General features: G+C 40.5%; 1 protein-coding gene across 4 annotated transcripts in view; it reads right to left on the bottom strand.

Moving 5' to 3' along the window:
• Positions 1–1,240: 1,240 nt before the first annotated feature.
• The window catches only part of GAN (gigaxonin), a 59,832-nt gene continuing 38,333 nt past the window's right edge, over positions 1,241–22,739 (bottom strand). For all 4 annotated transcript variants that reach the window (XM_037516218.2, XM_037516220.2, XM_037516219.2 and 1 more), the window contains 6 exons: positions 20,826–20,938; positions 19,798–19,947; positions 18,652–18,788; positions 18,241–18,369; positions 10,544–10,653; positions 1,241–10,457 (listed from right to left, as the gene is read on the bottom strand). In XM_037516218.2, coding sequence (XP_037372115.1) covers positions 10,276–10,457; positions 10,544–10,653; positions 18,241–18,369; positions 18,652–18,788; positions 19,798–19,947; positions 20,826–20,938 — 821 coding nt within the window. In that variant the 3' untranslated portion in view covers positions 1,241–10,275. The remainder of the gene's footprint in view (positions 10,458–10,543; positions 10,654–18,240; positions 18,370–18,651; positions 18,789–19,797; positions 19,948–20,825; positions 20,939–22,739) is intronic.

Below are 22,739 nucleotides of genomic sequence, written 5' to 3'. Positions count from 1 at the left end.
CATAAATGCAAATAAATTGAGGGTTTGTTTTGAAGTTGATGATGCTGCCTTTGCCCCATGTACCACATTCTATGTTTTTCTTTTTTTTAACAAAGCACAAGAGTTAAATTTAATGAATATATATGGCAGATTTATTTTCTGCAATATTTTCTGAAGCAAAAACTCCTTGGGAAGAATATGAAAAAGGTATCTCCTATTGTAAACAAGCAATTCTAGCTTCAGATGCTACTTACAACTTGGAGAACAGTGTGTTTTTAAGTCAGAGCTACATTGGAGGAAGGGAAACAAAGCCTCACTCTGCTCTAACAAATCCTGGCTAGACAGGCTAGAACGGCCTCTGTAGGAAGAGATGTCTGATGGCAGCCATCTGGGTGGTGCTCCTAAGAGCTACCCAGGTTCTGAACATGTCGCAGGAAATCTGGGGCAGCACAGCCTCAGGGCTGGGGGCTGAGGTAGAAAGAATGTGGGGCATTTGGAGCCCCTTCTCCAGGCTTAGAGGCGCCCCAAGAGCAAGTCTCTGCTGCTCAAGGAGTCAGATGTACAGTTGACCTTGCCTCAGGTGGGGAGAGGCTCTGGGTGGCACCCCACAAGTTCTACATGGGAGGAACAGAACAGTGCAGACTCTGGGAGGTTGCCTAGCTTGGGGGCACATCCAGCTTTCTTGAAGTGGGGCCAGTGGGCCACGAGGGCCAGCTTGGGGGGCGGGGGGGTTCCCATCAGAAAGCCTTTCCAATAAATATTTTTAGGTTCATGGTCTCAAATACAAGATGAGGTCCCTCCCACCCTTTTTTGGATACCTAATCCAAGCAGTTAAAAATCCAGGCTGGGAGAGGTGGGATAAGGAACCGAGGGCAGGGCAGGCATGCAACTGGCAAGTGCGAGTGGAAGGACTCTAGAAAACGTAACATCGACTCCCTTTTTGTCCACACTGACTGATGTCCTTCAACTAATACATAAAGAAGTACCAACTGTGGGAAGGACCTATTTTTTCAGGGGGCTTCCACTAAGCAGGATCTTTGGGTAGCCACACTAGTTCAATCAAACAAAAGGTTATTACTAAGTGAAGATGATTCGGGAAAGAGCACGAGCGCGTGCGCACGCGCGCGCGCACACACACAAAAACAGACCCACCCAACCCCCACCCTCATGGACCTGGGTCTGCATCTCCAATTATGCTTGATCCTTTCACCAAGCGTGGGGGGGTGGAGTGGGGGGTGGGGGGGTGGGGGGGTGCGGGGGAGGTGTTGTTGGGCAGATACACACCTAGTGTGGTGCCTCCTCTCTCCCCTGGAACTAAGATGGCATGTGCTTTCAGAGGAGAGACAAAACAGAAGAGGAATTGTGTCCTTTGGAAATTCTTCTTCAAGAACAAAAAGGTAGTCCTCAGCAAGGCTGCTGATTCCCAGAGTGGGAAGGGGCCTGGAAGCTCAGCCAACTCCATTCCTTAGTGCTATGACCCCCTCCCCTCTACTGCACCCTGGGCTGTGGATCACCCATGGGTTCTGCTTAAAAGAATATAATTTCAGCTATCTTGACTGCAGAGGTACTGAGAGACTTAGAAATTATACAAAGCAAGAATCACTGTTCAAGTTGATAACAGTCTTGTGGGAATCTCTAGATGAATGCATATTTCTCAAAGTTCTGCTAGAATTAAAATTCTTATGTGCGAAGGGTTAAAATGGCCTCAGTGGGAGACCTGGTGGTGGGCATGGAGGAATGGAGGGCAGGAAAGAACAGGGAGAGCTCAGTGGAGAAAATGGAGGGCTCTTCTCACAACGAAAAAGTTGAAGTATAAGCGTTATTTTCTTCCTTTTCAATGAACTGTTTACAGAACAGTTTGCAAGTCAGAGCTGCAGGACTCATCCCTGTGATTTTCAGAGACTCTATCTTTGTAGCTTCTGCCTGTTGGCATAAGCACACATGCCAACTTAGGGCTTCCTCCTAAGACTTCTTTAGGGTCAGAACCTGCGGTCTTTGAGGGGGTGGGGCAGGTGTTGGATAGCTCCTAGAAACATCCCCTCCCCAAGCTGGGATCCTCCAGATGGCCTCCAGGTATGCTCTGGGCTCTCACAGGGGGCTGCCTGGTACTGACAGCTTACTGCAGTAGGTGGTTCAGGGGCCCACCCCATGCAGTACCCCAAAGCAGCAGAACTGACTTATTTTTCTAGCTACCAGCCCTATAAAGATATGTGCTTTTTTTCCAATCACAGTTTGCTTAGGTTCTAATAATGAAAACTCCTATGCCATACTTTTCCTTTCTCTTTTAATTAGGAACTATCTTTTTTAAACTAAACATAAGACATTATTAGGCTGTAGACTCTAATACCCAACACTTAATCCCTCCCAGCACTGTTCTCAGCCTTCTATATATTTAGACAAGTTACTAATACAAATGTTACAAAGGATAGTTTGAGTCACTGGTCCAAGTTGACGAGGATCATCCTTACCTACACTGTCTGGGTGTGGCTGTTCAGGCCGTTTTTTTAGCACTTTCACTCCTATTTCTATTTCTTTCTCTCATTCACAAAGATATCAAGAGTGACTTCATCAAATCTCCTATTAAAATCAAGACAAGCTGGGCTTGTTTCATACAGCTAAACCTCTAGTCCCATCAGCTGAACTAGAAAGGAAGTGATATTATAAAAGTATTAAATAGTTCACTTTCTATATTACTTTGTTATATATAACCCTTCTATAATTGACGGTACAAAAGTTCTACACACACACACACACACACACAACACAAATTATGTTTGCTCTCTTTTTAAGTTTCACGTAATATTCAAGTTAAGAAAGAAGGCATAGGTCTACTGACCTCAAATAGAGACCTAGAAAATATCCAGGTTATTGATCAATATAGACTAACACTTCAGATTTTTTAGGGAAAAAGGGACAATTTCATTCTGATAGACTTCTAAGTATCACTAGAGGACTACATTAGGCATATCCTGAATTCAGGGTTATTTATAACAGATCTAAATATTCTAAACATATTTTCAGATGTTTCAGCTACCTAGGATTACTTTGAATGTAAATATCAGAGATGTGGATGGGAGTCGTGGCAGGGGCTAGAATGTATGTCACGGACACAGAACGAAGACACCTGAAGCCCAGTGAGGGGCAGCCCCTACCCCACAGCTGCTGACATGTCAGCGACCAGAGGCTCACAGCGAGGGGAGACAGCAGCCTCAGTCATAACCACAGCGGTGTATGCGCAAAGGCACGTGTGATGCCAATGCTCACCTTCATGACTTCACTGAGCCCCCACACCACCCCCAGAGTTGTTATCCCACAGCTGAGAAACTGTGGGGTTAAAAAATTTCTGAAGATCACAGAGCAGTTAGTGGTCGAGTCTTCAAACCCACAGGTAAACGATGCCAAAGCTGACCCATGCTGGTAGGCTCTAGGTTTGCTCAGCGAAGTACACAGAATGTTTTCCTCAAAATAACTGAATTAAGAAAGCTTTAAAGGGCCAGTCTTGGTCCCCCTGAAGCCCACGGAAGGAAATGGCTTGTTACCAGAGCCCCGTGTGCTAAGCAACTGTCATCTAACAAATCTGACTTGAAATCACACAAGGGTGAACATGGAGTCTTACTAATGGGAGCTAAGCTTTTAGATTCTTCCTGGTACAAGTGTTTCTCCTGGGTGTTTCAGAACAGACACAATAACTCTTTTGGCCATGAGGGATACTGGGTAACTCCAACAGGAAATCCCTCCTGGAGGGGAAGGTTTACCATCGGAATTGATGGGTGTCTCGGCTCCCCTATCTTGGTGAGCAGGTCCGCTGCCAGATGCCAGGGAGGACAGAGCCCCACATGTGCCCTGAGGGAAGGCACAGTCTGAGGACACATCGAACAAATATGATGCAATTCTATATCGTCTGGCCAACCTCACCCCTGCACTGAGGAAACCCTCTCAGAGTTTCCTCTTAAACCCTCAGATCTAAAAGACAAGAGGAACTTAGTAATGAGCCTCTATTTTCATCAAAATCAAAAATTAATGGCAAACGAATTCATGAAAATACACTTAAACATCCTTAAACTGTTTGTAATAGCACCTTATAGAAAATGAAAATAGTCGCCTCAAACTAAATTCCAGGGTCAATTTACAGATAGACAAATATTCCCGTCTGATCTTCACAAGGATAGAAATTAAGCCCTCTATTTTACACAGCAGTGGTGTTTAAATACACTACTTTTCTACGTTATGAAAACATAGCCTTTTAAAGACTCTTTAAAGTTCAAGTTGGGTTTCAAGTAATCACTTTGCAGCAGCTCTAGGAGAATTATTGTTCCTCCTGATTAAAAGTGCCTATTAAAAAAAAAAAGTAGTAAAATGGAAAAATCCGCCTTAGAGAATTGTATTCCTCAAGGCCGCTTACCGCTTGCTTCCAGGCTTTTGTTAAAGGACAGAATGTGTTGAATTCTTCTAAACTGGCAGGGGATCAAGCACACGACATAATGAGGTAGCCAAGAGCAGAGTTTTCCAATCAACACAAAGAACAAGGGAATAAATGCATACATTTCTCATCCAATTAAACAGGAAGCACAATAAAGTAAACTAGAGAGAGTCATATTTAAAGCAAGTTCACTGATTTAACTTGAAAAAAATTACCCCCCCAAAACACCTTATTTGTAATTGCCAAGTAAGAACAATAAAAATAAGATACTGTAGAACCTACCATTCATACTGAAGTCCTTAAAAACAAAGTTCTAATACAAATAATTGACCAACCAGAGAGAAGAATGACCCTACCTACCTCCACTTGAGATCTGAATTAGTGAAATGGCCATTTTTTACAGTGAACCATAGTAGCTGGCTAATCATTCTCATTCCAACAGATGCAATGTGTCTGGCATCTGGGTGCTGTTCTCCTCCCCCACCTTCCCATGACTTCTTGAATTCAAATCACAGTGACTTAAGAATTTACAACAACTGTGTTTGGCCATGAGGGCATCAAAATAAGAAATTATAATTAGACTAAATTTCAGTTTAGTAATCTTAAAAGGCTAGTTTTTAATCTCAAAATAGAGAAGACAACAGACATTTCTTAACGACTTAATTTACATTGTTTTTATATATTAGATATTTGATTTCACGAGAAAGGGAGAAAGTCAAAAACTCCAATCACTTAGAGAGCTTCAATGACAGGATTGAAAAAGAACAAACTTTCCTAAACTGTTTGCATCGGACCAAAGAATACAGACACAGCCAAGCATAACTGAGTTCCTTATAGGTCATGTAAGTGGAACTACTGCAATGAGGCAAAGGTGAGACACGTTAAAAGTCAAAGTAATAACAGAATTACTTCTGAAAATACAAAAATGTTTACAGTTTTACCAGCTGGCTTGCCAAAGAGACAGAAAATAGTTTAATCCTATGGAAACCTCACTGCCAGCTGGCAGAAGCTCCTACTCGTCTAAGATATGGACAAGAAGGTCAGTTACCCTTATGCCATAAATTGCTATGATTTCTGAAGCCACTGTACAAAATATTGCAGTGATTCTTAGAAAGCTGGCAAAATATTTTCCTCTACATTCTAAGATACAATTTCTTTCCCCTTACTGATTATATGTGGTAAAGCAGGTATAAATGAAGTATCAGCTCTTTGAAAGTAAAAAGTTTCTCTTTCAAATACACTGTTTCTCTTCTTTCAGCTTGGATCAGTGCAACTTGCAAAGGACATGTTTAGGGGTTTAAGTTATACTGAAAATGATTATTTTATTAAAAATGCTTGTGTGCCAAAAGATTAGATGAAAATCTAGCAGGGTAATAACAGGTAAAATGAAAATCTGAAGCCCCAGCTTCTGCTTGTGGTTTCTATTCACATCCAAACCTGAGATGACAGCCAAGACAGAGCTCCATCCAATGGGTGGGGGGGTGGGGGGGACGCAGTACCCATCACAGAGATGTGAGGATCAATGCAGTGGGTTCTGGGAAAGATTTCAGCCCCATATAAAATATAGTAAACAAAATCCAAGATTAAAGGTAATAAATGTTGGTAATGTGCAGTGTGTCAGGTCTCAGAGACCCTGCAGGACGTATGGAGACCAGCGTGGTGTGTCAGGTGCCAGGCTCTGCACAGTCTAGTCTGTATGAGTCTCCACTCTATATTAACCAGCCCCATGTGTGCCAAGTTGCTCATGTAAAATCCAGCAAAATAAGTCACTGTGGGAGACTTTTCAATCCTGGGAAGACCAGCACACAGATCATGAGTGGAAGGTAGCCATTGGTCAGATACTGACAACCTACTGTGTGGCAGGTATGGGATTTAGCAGATGACTAAGAGGATGGATGCCCACAAGAGGCTTACCATCTACAGAGAGGACAGTGTTACATCTGCCCCACTGTTGAGTTCCCCAGAAATCCAAGCAGAATTCTTAGTAGGGGCTCAAAAGGTTTTGCTGACTAACCTAGGACCATAGGAGGCCTCTCCTTAATTAGGAAAGGCAACATTCTTGGAGGTAATACTGTAATGTTTAGTTTATAGCAAACCCTGGAAAACTTCTGGGATCCTGGATTGGTACATGCAAGCAGATATGGGCCACATGGAAGGCCAATGGTCCAAAGCAGCTAACTTAACATCTCTAAATACCCAACTTATTGCCCATGGTAATGTAGGTCACAGCAAAGTTAGCCCCACCTTTACAGGGTCAGGACAGAGAATGCAGTTCCTGTACATTGCCAAGGGAACTCCCCCACATACAAAGGATAAAAAGGCACTTCCAAAGTGCCGGCATGAAGGTGCTAGTGCAACATAATACAATCCATCAATATCAAGACACACCGTCCTGCGGGTCCCTAATATTCTTTTTCTGGTTGTTGCAGTTTGAAAATAGCCTATTAGCTACTCACAGAAACAAAATAATAAACTAAGGAAATAAAGAATTTAGAGATCTCCTTAGGCCGAATCTTAATAGCTACCAACTATTATTGGTAGACACTTTTTAATCTCACTGAAGAGGAGAAATGCAAACATCAAGTAAAACTTACTACAAACTACAAATATTTCAATATTTACACTCAACGTGAGTTTAACACAGTAGTATAAACCAAAGGGCCACAGGCTCAAGAATTTATCTGAAGCACCAGGAGACAGTAATTTATGTAGTATGGAACTACAATTCAAAAAGTAAACATCTACAAACAGACTTACCAAGTCTCTCTCACTCTCTCTCACACACACACTCAATCTCTCACACACCTTTTCTTCTTGCAAGATAGAAACACGCAAATTAAATCTTCATTTTAAACTAAACATGCAATTCTTTGAAAGATCTATATTTGGATGTGTTAAACAAGGAAACAAACAAACCTAGTTTAGACTATAGCCTAGGAAAGATCTTTTAAATATGCACTTATTCTAACCTGAGACAACTTTCCTTCTACGGGTAGGGCAATGAAAATAAATTGCACTTCTCCCAAAGATTTTTATATTAAACATTTTAAAATCTAGCCTCAGCCACCAATCCCCACATATAACTGGTAAAAGTGCCTTATAAAAGAAAGAAGTACCAAAAATTCAACAAGAAAAGATGTGTCAAGGCATAAGTGGAATGTTAAAACACAAACCTGCATGAAATGAGTTAAAATTTATTTCACAATACTTAAATAACTGTAAGTTACCAAAAGTCATCATTAATTTTGGAACATAATAAAATTAAATACCTCCCTACACTTCAACATAATATTTTTATATTTATATAAGTAAAACAAGGGTTTAGCACTTAGCAGCTTTTGTTGGTTATTGCATCCCATATTATGTGGCAAATTTATTTTAAAAAACAATACCTAATTTCTGCAGCTACAGTGTCAATGAACTAAATTTTAAAAGAACTACTTTTATAAAAGGAATTGACCAAGTCACACAGGCACTGAGAATATTGCAATAGGGACCCATTCATCACTCCTAAACAATGAATTGTCTCCTTGGTGATATAAACTTCAGAAATGAAGAAAAAATGACTGCTTACCACAGCTTTCTTAGACTCTCGGTTACTACTTCAATGTACTCTCAGCTGCAGCTTCTGAATGTTCTATACCGTATAAGATATCTTACCAAAGAAAACTTACTTTTTCAGCAGATGCCCTAAAACTCCTATTTAATTACAAGAAGAAAGTTTTCTTTCTTTGCACTGGCCACTGGCCTTATGATGAAAAGGTATCCAGAGTGCGGGAGAGTACAAGACCACAGCCGACAGTAAACACAAAGGGAAAAGCTGGCTTTGCTTTCTATTTTGAATTGATCATGTTATGTGAATGTGTGGCAATCTGGCGTAATGCCTCTGATGAGAAGATAAAAACCTCATACCTGCTTGTACCAACATCTTCTGCCAGAACAGAGAGGGCCTGTGTCACACAGGACATTCTTCAGCAGCCCACGGGCAGGGCTCCTTTCAGCAGCTTTTAAAAGGCCTGACTCCTAACAGGTGTAAGAAGAAAGTGCAGCCAGGTCACCTTTTTTTCTGTTTGTGGGTGGGAAAATATAAGTGATGTTTCATATGCATGGTAACAGCATACAAACATTCCTTATAGAAAGTTTCTAGAAGCAATTCCTGTTCTCAGATTTACAACCAAAGGATACATGTGTACATTTATTAATCGTTAAGACAAAAATTCTGCCTTTATAGTCCTATTCTAAGAGGAAAAAAACTGGTAGAAAACAATTCAAAGTGAACTATATTAAATTGATTAGAAATCTGATATTGCATAAAATTCAAATTATGATGTAATCAAGTACTCCGAAGTTCTTGATGTCACATGGAGGTGGTATAATTTGAATGGAAAACAAAATATCTTACAAGATAAGTGCCACCAATGATGGTCTCTTCTCCCCCGGTGGGTAGTGGGGTGGAGTGGGCTGACTTGGGAATGAGAGAGAAAGGAGGAAAAGATGAATATGCTCGACTATGAACAGAATGAAATTAAGTTGAGGTAGTTTATTCTACCAGCCAAACTTTACTCATAACATAATTTGTCTAAAACTCTTACTAGTGAACGGCATCAAGAAAATTCCACTACAAGGACTAGACTCTTAACAGAGGTTCGCATCCTAGGACAAGTTTTCAAATTCTGTGCAGTAGTAAACAAGACTGTGTGCTTTCAGAGTACAGATCTTCCTCGACTTACGATGGGGTCATATACCCACAGACCTGTCCTATGTGGGAAATATCGTCAGTGACCACGCGCACTGGGAGATGTGGTGGCCTGCATGGCCCTGCATCACAGGAGTGCAGTGGTTGCTACAGAACAGGTATTGTTTTCACATCAATGTCAAGTCAAAAAACCCTACAATGAGCCATCGTAAGTCGGAGACTGTATTTTTAAAAGTTTTTGATCGCTATATGTTTTATCTGGATAGGGTTCTTTTTTTCTTTTTTTTCTTTTTTAAGTCATCAGCAGACCTTAATTATTTGTCTGACTTGGGCCTTTCTTTTATAAAATCTCCTACTTACTAGTGTCCTATTTATCAAATGGTTCTGGTGAATTGAAAAGGAAGAACAGTGTGGCATGAGATCCTTTACAATTCCAAGAGCTTTGCCCCAGAGGTGACAGCATGATGCACCTGACCCTACATTAACAGAGATGTCAGCAACTTCCTGTAAATTCATGTGAGGGCTGCAACCTGACTCGTTAAATTATTGAATCTTCAGATTACTAAGATAGAATGTCATAAAAGAGAAATTTTATCTTAGTTTCTATTCATCATAATCTAGTTTTCAAACGATTCTTAGAACAGAGTACTAGTAAATGGAGACTAACTGGCTTATAGCCCAATCTAATATTTAGGCACAAACCTTAAGTTTTTGGGCAGGGTTAGGCATAATATTTCCTTCCAAATGCAGTATAAAAGCAATCTTGGTATGTTTGGATATGTTGATTTGCATATATGGGGTTTTGTTTGTTTACCAAAGCCAGGTACTGGAACAAAGCAGTCTGTCTGATAGGAGTTCCCTTCAGGGAAAATGCACCTTAATTTTTAACTTCAATATTTTACATTGTACCAGTTCCCACTTCCCTTTTCCTTTTGACACTTACTAGCCTCCACTCGTTTACAGACACATCAAACTGGAGGAACTGATTCCTCCCAGGTGGTTTTTTAAAAGTTATGTGTTCTCCCAAACCAGAGCTGAAGCTCAAGCTTTTAAGCACTATAAAACCACGAGAGGTACCAGACAAAGGCAGGCGCATAGAGCAGGCTTCGCTGCTGCCTGTCCCCTCAGAGAGCCGTTGTGTATGCACTTGGTCGGGGCTCTGCTTCTGCTCTGCTCCCTCTCACGGGGAATGCACTCGGATGCGGAATAAGCCTTGCTGAAGCTGCAGGCGGAAAAGCTTGCAATTCGCAATGCGTAAGGCTGCACACCCAGTGCGGCGCAGGTCGGATGGAAGCAGTGGTTTAGTGTGGTGCCAGGTTCCTGTGCTCCTTTTAAACTCACGCACATAGTCGTAATTGGTACCTAAAGCACGAGAATGAGCAAAGGTGAGACAACAGCCTCTGAACCCCTGGGAACCAGCTCCAACAAAATCAATGCCACATTCTTACCTGTATCAAGGTCTCCGATAACATAAATACTTGCTCCTATGGGTACAGCTCCATAAACAAAAGAGGAACTGGCTGGGATGCATAAATTCTGGTCATTAAGGTAGATCCACCTGCAAATAGACAAAATAAAGGAAATTCAAAGGATGACCATAAAATCCAGGAAATGAGACAAGACCAGGTGGGACATCAATAGTACTAGTTAGTCTCAACACCCGCCTCCCTGCCCCGTTCCACTGATCTGCTTCCTGTCACTACAGATACTAGTTTTGCCTATTCTAGAATGTCATATACATTAAATTATAAAGAGTATTCTTTATTTTTTTAAAGATTTATTTATTAAAGATTTATTTATTTATTTATGTGCCATGTGGGACTCTCGCCGGTGGCTGGGGATCAAACCAGTGCTGCAGAGGCTGCAGGCAGCTTCGCAGCCCAGCGCTCAACTGCTGCGCTACCAGGGGAGGCCCTAAAGAGTATTCATTTTTTATAATATAACTTATTTAAAGACATAACTTATTTGAAGAATGCTATTTACCATTACATATCATATTCCATTTTATCTTTACAAAAACACTTTTATGACAGACTCCCCCATAAATGAGATGAGTTCTGGATCATACAGTCAGACACAAATAGACTCAATACTTAAACACATATCCATAGGCCTTCAAAGCCTTCATTATCCTCACCATCCAGAGATTCTCTAGCACCAAATTAAGGAATCAAGAAGCATTATCTTCTCACCATACCACAGAGATAATATGAATTGTTATATATATAGTTTAAAATATACCACTCACCTATCTCAGTCCTTAAATTCATCTGAACCTTGAACACTTTTTTTTTTTTTAAGATTTATTTATTTATTTATACAAGCACTGGGTACAGTCAGAAGCACAGGAGGGTGAGAGAATTCACCAGAGCCAGAGTGGGGAGCAGAACAGACAGACTGATGATGTACACTGCTGAGAGGAGCAGCGGGCACGGCAGGAGAGGTCTGTGCACCATGTGGGACCCTCGCCAGTGGCCGGGGATTGGACCGGCGCTGCAGAGGCTGCAGGCAGCTTTGCAGCCCAGTGCTCAACCACTGTGCCACCAGGGAGGCCCATTGAACACTTCTTTGAGCACATAACCTTATTATGTTGTTTCTGAATACTGACAGCATTTACCAGAGGTTCTCTTTCTTGGCTGGATCTGAATGTTTATTCATAATGCCTTAATATATATTTTATAATGTCCATATAAGTCTTACTATCTTGTAAAAATTATGTACTATCTGAGTTATGGCACTCTTGTCATTCCTAATATTGCTAATGTGTATCTTCTATTTTTCCTGATCAATCTGGGTAGGGGTGTATCTGTATTATTAATATTTTCAAAGCTTCAGCTTCTAGCTCTTGGATTTTAGTTTTTAAAATCTATTTTGTATCTCACTGGTTTCCACATAAATATTTATTATTATTTCCTTTATTCTGCCTCCTTTGGGTTTATTTGTTCCTGTTTTTCCCATTTCTTTTTTTTTTTTCTTTAAGATTTATTTATTTATTTATTTATACAAGCACTGGGTACAGTCAGAAGCACAGGAGGGTGAGAGAATTCACCAGAGCCAGAGCAGGGAACAGAACAGATGGACTGATGAAATACACTGCTGAGGGGAGCAGCAGGCTCGTCAGGAGAGGCCTGTGTGCCATGTGGGACCCTCGCCGGAGGCCGGGGATCGAACCAGTGCTACAGAGGCTGCAGGCACCTTTGCAGCCCAGTGCTCAACCACTGCACCACCAGGGCAGGCCCTGTTTTTCCCATTTCTTATGGAAGAAGTGAGGTCTTTGGTTTGAGAGCTTTTTTTCCTTTTCTAATACAGCAATGCCTTCATCCACAGTTTTGCTTTCCATGTTTTCAGTTATTCATGGTCAGCTATGGTCCAGATAATTTTGTACAGTAAGATACTTTGAGAGACCACATTCTCGTTATGTGTTATATCTTGTTATTATTGTTAATCTTACAGTGTCTAATTCATAAATTAAAACTTAGCATGAGCATGCATGTATGTGAACACATGTAGTGTGTATGGGTTTGATATTGTCTGTGGTTTCAGGTATCCCCCCACTCACATAAGGGAGGGGTACTGTTTAGACATCTAGTTCTTTATAGGAATTCCTCTAAGTACTGCTTTAAGGAGCATGTGCCTTTCAATTTACTTCTTTTGCAAAGCACTGTGTCTCCAAGAGTCAATCAAGTGTTGCTTGCATCAAGAATTCAATTCTTTTGATTTCTAATTTGTTAATGAATTTGTTAATCCATTCACCTGCTCATGTTCACTTGGGCACCTCCCAACAATGCCGTTTTGAATATCAGAGTTCAAATCTTTTCTTGGATGCTTAAGTAATGAAATTGCCAGGTTATATCGTTAAAGGTATATTTATTATACCTTAATAAAGTATACTTTATTGTTATATTGTTATTTATACTGCATTATTTACCCAAAGGTTCTGCCATCACACATCTCAATTAACAATATCTGAGAATTCCAACGCTCAGCATTATGGCTAAATCTTGGTACTGTCAGTTGTCTTCATTTTAGTCACTTGAGTGGTGTGTACTTCCCTGGAGACTAATGTGGAAGAGGTGTAGGTGCTCATTGGCCATTTCATAATAATGGGTCAAGCCTGTGAAATGTCTGCTCAAATATGTGCTGGTTTTTAAAATGGGTTTTCTGTCTTCTTACTGAATTATATAAGACTCTTGATGTTTTGTGGTTACATCTCCTTAATAAGATACATATATTACGAGAATTTCCCACAGCAGCCATGGACTGTCTTTTATTTTCTAAATGGAAACTTAACAGAAGTTTTAAATTTCAATTCACTACAATTTATTCTTTTTTCCCTTCATGCTTTGTTTCCTTCTAGGAAATCTTTACCTACTCTAAGGCTGCAAAAGCTTTTCCCCTATATTGCTTTTTGGTAATTTATATTTAGGTCTTATATTTTGAGTTAATTTTTGTGTACAGTACGAGGCAAGAGCCCAAGGGGGATACCCTGAGCCTATCTTCCCAAGTCCACTGCTGCTCAAACTCCCAGAGCAACACCACTAAGCAGTTGACACATGGCCCTCCACAAAAGGCCAGTCACAACATCCAGGATGTGATCCAGATTACTCAACAAAAGAAGAGCCAGAAAATGAGAAGTCATCCTCAAGGGAGTAAACAACCAACGATGCCAACTTAGAGATGACTCAGATGCTGGGATTATCTATCAGGCAGGGACTTGAATGCAGCCACCTAACCATGCTCAGTAAGGGAAAGGAAAATATGCTTATGATGAAAATATTGGAGATTTCAGCACAGAAATAAAAAAGATCTAAAATTCTACCTGGGGCCTCCCCGGTGGCGCAGCGGTTGAGCGCTGGGTTGCGAAGCTGCCCGCAGCCTCTGCAGCACCGGTTCGATCCCCGGCTGCTCCCTGGCCACCAGAGGAGGGTCCCACATGGCGCACAGACCTCTCCTGCCACCCTCTGCTCCCCTCAGCAGTGTACCTCGGTCCCTCTGCCGGCTCTGCTCCCCGCTCTGGCTCTAGTGAATTCTCTCACCCTCCCGCGCTTCTGACTGTACCCAGTGCTTGTATAAATAAATAAATAAATCTTTAAAAAAAAAATAAAATTCTACCTGAAGAGCAAAATAAACCCAAAGAAAGTACAAGGAAGGGAATAATATACATAAGAACAGAAACCAATGGAACAGAAAAATACACAATTGAGAAAATGAGCAGTGTTTATTTGAAAAATAAATGCAGTGTCCGTCTTTGTCAACAGAGGGCACTTAAGGGCCCACAAGGCAGGAGAAAGGAGAGCCTGCTTTCCTGGGATCAGGGTGCCTTGTTTTCCTCCTCCTTCACCACTACTTGCTGGAAGGGCAAGTAGAAAGCCCACAGGTACCCACCCTCTTCAGGTGAGGTGAGTTCTAGCCTTTTGGGGTGGGAGAACTCCAATTTGCTCCTTCTTGGGGCATTTTCCCTCAGTCCTAAAGAAAGTAGTTATGCTTCCTACATTAGCTATTTCTGTATTCATTCAAGTCCTTTTCCATCCGTTAGCAGGTAACCACCTCTTACTAGTTAGTAATTACAGATATTAAATTTCCCTTGTTCATATTTCTGCCTCCTGACTATGTCACTAGTGAAACAAGTTTGGCCCAGAGTGAGGTTCGTCTCCAATGCTCTTGTTCATGTTTCACAAAGACATCTGTACTACTTGCTACTGCCTAATCAGCAGATCCAAAGAGCATAACATGGTCCATAGAGTAGAACATTGTGATGTTTTGTGACCTGACATCTCTGTGGACTAACATGGCAGATAGCAGGATGTGCAGGGGTACTGTTAGTCTTGCCAGGTAAAAACAAATGACTCTTGTTGGGGGGGGCCTCACCAGCTGGTATGAGGAAAAAGTGTTAGGTCAACAGCTGCATACCAAGGCCAGGGGTTGTGCTGCCTAAAAACACAACACTGAGTAGTCTACAATTAGTGTAATCTACTCACTATGTTTGTGAAAGCACACTGCAATATTCTGAAATTCATGAGACTTTTCTACTTTTTCTAAGTGAACATAGTGGCGTTAGGATAGGTATCACCACTCTTGCATTTTCATGTCTGTGATGGTGACATTAATTTCTGCAAATGTCTTAAGGATGTAGTACTCTTCTTTTTTCCTAACTTGGAAGGAAAGTTCCAGGGACTTCCAGCTTAGCCATTCCTACCAGGACTGCCCAATCCATAGGTCAGAGCACCAGCTGCAAAGTCGCTCTGTTCAGTTGCACATTCAGGCATCAAAAGGTGAAATAAACAGCTCTAGGCTTCAAAGAGCAACTAATATGATTTATCTATAAAACTGAAAGGGGGAAGATGTTTAGGTTGAACAAACGCACAGCAATAGCAAAGCACTGGATGGTTATAAGTGAGTGGGAGTAAAGGACATGTGAAAGGATGAAATTGAAAAAAAAGACTGTGGAGGTCTCTGAGTAGGAGGCTAAGTAGTATTATCTTTATTTGGTGAGCAATGGAACAATATGAAAAAAGTTCAACAGGAGAATGAAATGACCAAATCATATTAATTTTTCAATAGCACAAGCAGGTAAAATATATTATACAAGACTTGCTATGAGGCTAATGACACTGCATGTACACACTTGCTATGAGGCTGATTACACTGGGGAGTGGCTGAGAAATGAAGGTGATTGTGACATTATTGGTTACAAAAAGGAGGAGCAGCAAATAGTGACATGGACAACAAAGAATAAATCAAAGATGAGTATATATATATCTGGGAGAGTGGTTTTATTAATAAAAGAACAGAGACAGGTAGAACAGAGACACATGGAAATAGAGAGACTGTCTTTCTGGCTATATTAAGACGTTACTACAACTTAGTATAACTTATGGCACTTTCTCTGCTCTCCTTCAAACACTTGTTTTTAGTCAGAAACACAGAAAATATGATATGGCATTTTTCCAGGAAAGTTTAACCTAAAAATAGGGAACAACGACAGGAAAGGCAAGAGATTACTTAAAAACAATAATGGCCTCCGATCTTATACAGATCGCTCCTCTGGCAACAGTTTCCACAGTATGCAAATATAACACCCGTGAAACATTTATCTTTTAACAATTAAAACTGCTCCTTTATGTATTTATGGGAAAGCCTGTAATCTTAAGGTAATATAGTATGGTGGTTGATCAGACAGACTTTTGGTCAGGATGCCAAAGTTCAGGTTCTAAGCTGTTGCTTGCTACCTTGTGTGTCTTTTGGGCACGTTGCTTAACCTCTCGATTTGGTTTCCTCTTACGTAAAAAATAAGAAAAAGAGGATCTGTCTGAGAGGTCTGTTTTGAGTTAAGTAAGTTAATACATGGCAGTGAAGTGTTATTTGTGTTCTAGACAAGAATCTTATGCATCATAAGACTGACAAGAGAAAATATACTGCTCTCTTCATTCTGTTTACAAATTGACACTGGAGAGGGTGGAAAAAAGGAAACTGAAGGTACAGGAATTTTATTTGAAAGTGCTTTTAAACAGCAAGGAAGGAACAAAACCTCTAAATTTGACAATTATGAACTGAAACCAAGTAATACACTTATATTTGAGGTTTATCGACTATGAACATGAAAGAACCTGACAATAAAGAACCTTCCAACAAGCTATAGCAAGTCAAGGGCAGATAGAAAAAAACCTTACAGCCAGGTTTAAGTCCTATGTGATCAAAACCACAAGCAGTCTTGATTACCCCATCGGGTTGGTTATAGTACTCTATCTCAGATAGTGGAAAGAGAAATTAAAACATTACAAAAAAGGCTTTTATCAATATTCTACCGAAAACACAATGATTATTGTGAAGTTGGGCAGACTGTCTCAAAATTCACTTGGGCAGGAAATTAACAGGCCACTTCAGACCTTGGACAATCAGCCCTCACAGTAATCTATTAAGGAAGAGAAATGTAGAAAAATCTTTGAAATTCTGCTCCTTACTCCCACCAGAACAAACATCCTCTGGAATGCCTTCACACTTTGTCTAATAAATTTTCCAAAGGTAGTTTAACCCTGTAATTGAAAGAGAAAAAAAAAAAAAAAGCTATGCAAATACCCTAAACGTTAAAATACATTAAAAGTTAGGTAACAGTTATTTGTATTTCTAAAATATTGGCAACTGCTCACTGTTTGCCTTAATCTAAAATACTATGAAATTAAACGTTATATTATGGCACCCCCTCCTGGTAATATGATTGTAATACTTTAACCAGATAATTTTAGTGTGGCAGTTTCCCTGCTATATTAAGGTCTGAACATAATAGTGCAATAAAAATACTCGCGAGTGGTTACAACACCGAAACATATGAGAGGAGGAAAGAGGGGGAAATGGCTGGGAAGGATGTTACCTATTCTACAAGACAGATATGCAAATCTGTCAGATGAATTAAGAATCTCCAACACCATGCTTCATCCAATTAATCAACATTATTGCGTGTCTAACACAAGCCAAATTGATTCGAAAAGTCAGAATCCAAAGTTGACCACACTGGATGTTATCCTTAAGGAGCTTACAGTTAACGAATACAGTCCCAGAGAGAAACCACAATCTGTTAAAGGATCACAGACTGAGGAATCTAAATCAGGCAGCAAGAGAGAAGAAGGCTTTCTCTAAAGAGTGATGGTTAAGCAGAGTTTGAAAAGAGGCCAAATAACTGAACAAATGTGGGAAGGGCAAGTTTAGGCAAAAGGAAGCATACAAAAGCCCAAAGTCAAGATAATAATAACACATTTTGGTGTGTACAGGGGGAAATATAGCTTAGTATGACTCCAGTGAAGCATCTTGTTTGAACAGTACAGAAAGCGTAGACAAAAGGCCATATCACAAGAGGCTGGCTAGATATACTAAATAAGGAGTTTAAACTTTCTTCTAAAAGTTGTAGATGGACAATGAGAGATTTTTAAGTAAGTGCCAAGGTCTGATACACATTTTAGAATGCATGACTTTTCTATGACTTTCTTTCAAGTTACCAATACTTGTGAAATCACTGAGCAAGTATCTAGTATGCATCAGACACATCCCCTAAACAGACAAGAAAACTCAGTAATTTGAAAACAAAAGAAAAACATGACTCTGAAAACAAAGAAAAAACTGCAGAATGGACATGAACCCATTCTTAAATTACCTTTTAAACTCGTCGTGGTAGAATTCAGATTTGCAAGTTACCATCTCACTCCCCTGGATGTCTTCTCGACTTCTGACTCCCCCAAAGACGTACAGCTCCATGGCAACACCACATGCTACTGCTCCAAACCTGAAAGGCACAGAGAGCATATTAAGTGTTGCATTTATAAGTCACAGTCTGATTCCCTGATTCCCTCATTCCTCTTATGCTTGTTTTAACTGTAACATTCAGGGTTTCATATGTGGGTCACCTTCCCTTCTCAGGAAATGGATTATTCACTTAATTTAATACACACAAATGCAAAACCAAATAAAGGTTAGTTTGGAAGAAAAGAGGAGCAAAGTCAGGTGAAGGGACTTCGGATGCAACCACCCACGGGGAGCCTGCAAGTCCATGTCCATGATGTCTCACCTTCTCTCTTTCAGTGGACATATAGCAGTCCACTGCTGGGTCCTTGGGTCATAACATTCCACAGACTCAAAAAGCTTTCCATATGATCCTCCACCCATTGCATAAATTTTCTTTTTCATAGCTGCATAGCAGCCAATCTGGAAGGAGGGAACAACAGGTAGGAGACATTTATTATTAAAATCAGATGAATAATAACATATCTAGAGAGCACTTTTAGGGGCTGGAAAGCTCTCTACTCTTTCAACATTATTTAAAGACTTCAAGATTTATATTCCATGGAGTAAGATGCTCCTCTGTCCCTGCTCAAAATGAGTTAGTTGGAATTTAGCTGAGAGGACACCAACAATGAGAGAACATCGTTTGAGGGCATCCCAGTACTGAAGGTGTTAGATACCTACAGCACTGGACAAAGCTCTGCCTTGATGACAGTCTCCCTGCCTAGGTCAGGGGATAAAATACAGCAGACTATCTTTAAACAGCTCACGTGAGCCATTTGTTTTCACTCTACTCAGCAAATTCTTTACCTAGAGGTTTATGTTTGCCCCTCACCCTGCATGATGATTACGAAATACGCATAGAAGATCTGCTTGCTCCCTAGGGTAGTGCACTCACAAAGCATGCATTCAGGGTCAGCCCTGGACACAGCAGGGCAGCACAGAGCCCGCCACCAGGCTAAAAGCACTGCGTTTCCTTGGGGTAGGGCTAAAGAGAGTGAAGACAAGCTACCAATAGAGACAGAATTCTGTAACATGAATGTCTTTAACATTATTAATTGTAATAAAAGACGTGTAGGAAATGAAGAAATATATATATTTTTAAAGATTTATTTTTTTATTTACACATGAGCTGGGGTATAGGCCAGAGGCGTGGGAGGGTGAGAGGATTCACCAGAGACAGAGTGGGGAGAACAGGCAGATGGACTGAAAGCACTGCTGAGGGGAGCAGTGGGCGTGACAGGAGAGGTATGCCACGCCATGTGGGAATCTCCCTGGCTGGCCGGGAATCAAACCCACGCTGCAGAGGCTGCGGACAGCTTCACAGCACTGTGCTCAACCCACTGTGCCACCCGGGAGGCCTGGAAATGAAGAAATATTAATTTTGAAATCCAATTTAAGTAAGCTACTTATCACAATATTTAGTTCTCACCTTTCTAACCATGGTCAAATCAGGTTGCTTTGTCCAGGTTTTAGAATAAATATCATAACATTCCATGGAAATCAGCTCTTTCTCACCATCCTCTCCTCCTAAAATATACAGCATTCCATCTATCTCCACAATTCCAAAGTTATGTCTTGCCTGAAAAGACATCAAAGATCTTTTTATCCAAAAGGTCATATTTAATTAAAATTACAGGTCTAATTATATTGCAGAGTTTCAGTCCAAAAGCACCATGCTCAACAAGTTCTGATTTACCCAGTGGCTCATTCTTCTACTACAACAGAAAGAAGCACCCATGCCCCCCAGCTCCTCAGAACAAGGGAATTATATTCAGGATGCATTTGCTGGCAGAATGGCTACTTTTTACTCACAACAGTATACAGCAAGAAAGGGAACTATTACCTCCTGGGTCAATAAAATGATCTGTGTGGAGCAGTGAGCAGTAAGTGTACCAAGCCCATGTGTGACAGATAAGGAAGAAGCAGCAACAAGGTCTGCTGTGGCTGGGAGAGGCGGGGAGGACAGGTTCATGCTAAGGTTATTTGGAACAACAGATGTTTGAGGGATTTTACATTCATTCGTCAACTGTTATTTACTTAGTGTTTCCTATGTGCCCAGCACCCAAGATAGAGAACTGAACAAAAAAGACAAATTTCCTCCATTAAAGTGTTTGTGTGAGTGGTTTAAAAATACCTAGTATGTGAGAAGGTGCTACCTGATATGAAGAGAAAGCAAGCAGGGGAGGAGACAGGGCTGGACAGAAGGCCTTCCTATGTAGACACACAGAGCAGAAAGCCAGGGAGCAGGCCACATAGGTAAATGGCAATGGTCCTGATGCAGGAGCACCCTAAGAGCATTCTAGAAGGTTTGGAAAACTGTAAGGTCAGTGGCCAAAAGGAGAGGCCAGAAGGAGAGGCAGAGGTGCCTTCTTTTCTTATACTCAAATGCAAAACAAACAGAGGTGCTACAGGGAAAAGAGGAGCCTATCCAGCAAATTAATGAAAGCAATGTTTTACCTCATTCATTGGCGGCAACGCTGTCCACGTGTTTGCATCTGGGTCATATTTTTCTCCTGAGCTCAGGGTTTGTTTATTTTCATCTTGGCCCCCAAATACAAACAAAAATCCTTCTGCAAATAACAAAAGAGACATTCAAAAGAGTTGAAACTTAAGTCTTCAACACCTATCTTTTGTCCAATATAAACACCATGGCTAGAGAGACAGTGTGTGGAGAAAGCTTCTCTAATAACATGGGATTTGAGATGATCAGATTTCCTTCACTCTTTGGTGACAGACCCACCTTTATGAGTCATTTTACTCCATCCATTGGTACCTTTGGATTCCTGCCACCTGTCAGCACAAAAGGTAGACTGACAGTTCTTGCTCTGTTGCCATGAAGCTCTGTGAGAGCTCAGTTCTGTTCTATTTGTCAGCCCCGGACACTACCGTACAACTTCCGAACCACAATCCAAACCAGGTTGTTCAAGACCCCAGAACATGCAGACCTGGGCCCTATGTGCACTTAAAACAGAGTCCAAGAGTACTTGCTGAACTCCCTATTTTGGCTAATAGTGGATTAGGTTATTTGTACTTGTGCAAACACAGCTAAATGACTGGATAAAACATTAAAAAAAAAAAAAACACCATCTTCTTAGAAGAGAAGAAGACAACAAGACTATATGGCATAACTGAAGGGAAGAGGGACCAAGAGAGATTATCACACATGGAAATCATTTTGTTCTGAGGGCAGTGACGATCCAGAAAATTTCTAACCTTTCCTTTAATGGCCTTGAGGGATGAAAAAGAAATCTAAACTCCAGGCCCATAGAGAGTGTCGCTTCTGGCAGATTATCTCCCATGTTCTATACCCTTGAGATAAAAGCCCAACCAGAACTTGTACCTGAACTGAAATCTTGTTTGTCTAGCCAATCTCAGTCAATACAACTGCACACAATTGCTCGCTTCATTGTCTAAAGTTTCTGAGATACAAATCCCTCTAGGGATATGCTCAAAAATTAGTGATAGGAATCTCTGTGACAGTTTTGCAGATGTGAACATTATGATTATGTGTATGTGTTATGGGAGGAATGCATTAAGAGAGTTAATGCGGAGAAGACAGGACAGGGAAATCAGACCTACATCCTGTCAAACCTGTATCACTCCAGTTGTTTTTGTTGACAATAACTTCCATAATTTTGGAACGCAGAAAATGATTCACTGCTACACTATTGTACAGTATTAGCCATTTCTATAAGAAGGTATGCTATGGAATAGCTTCAAAAATATTAAAGATAATATAAACAGACAGAGACTATTAAGTATGAATTCCAGGAGGATTGCTGACAATGATTAAGAACTGGGGGAATGGTATTTGTGGGGTGAAAGCAAAAGGGCAGATTTAAGATGAAAGGGAGAGACAGCAAAGGGTGGTGAGGCAACAACATGTCTCTATCAGCTTCTGAAGGGAGAGATTTCATTAAAGCTATTTTCAAACATTTAAAGGTCAAGTAAAACATTTCTTCAGTATTAAAATAACTTTAGGCCGTAACTAATTTAAATAATATTTTCTGAAGTCTCATATGAAATGCCTGCTTTTATTTAGCATTTTCATTTTTTACATAGCCATATAAATCTATAGTGAACTAAGTCTCAAAGACAGGAATGTCTCAGTTCAAGGAAAGTCTGAAATTTGTTAACCATCAAATAAATGCTCCTTTACTAAAGCCTTTAAAATAGCTATATATATGAAAGATTTGGCAACAGTAAGACTGACAGAAGACACTTCTCCTTACCACAATCTTGAAAGCCAGAGCTACACTGAAAATGGCATCTTAGGGAGGATAATCAAATTCTATCTTTAAGAGGTTTGAGTTATTGTACACAACCCTGAAATTATACATCATTTGATCTTGTGCTTAAGTAAAATTTACC

The sequence above is a fragment of the Talpa occidentalis genome, unplaced genomic scaffold (assembly GCF_014898055.3).
Source record: "Talpa occidentalis isolate TD23 unplaced genomic scaffold, MPIMG_talOcc4v2.1 talOcc4.17, whole genome shotgun sequence".
NCBI classification, from domain to species: Eukaryota; Metazoa; Chordata; class Mammalia; order Eulipotyphla; family Talpidae; genus Talpa; species Talpa occidentalis.
The sequence above is the reverse complement of the archived record's forward strand: the minus strand, read 5'-3'. Positions and strand labels throughout refer to the sequence as shown.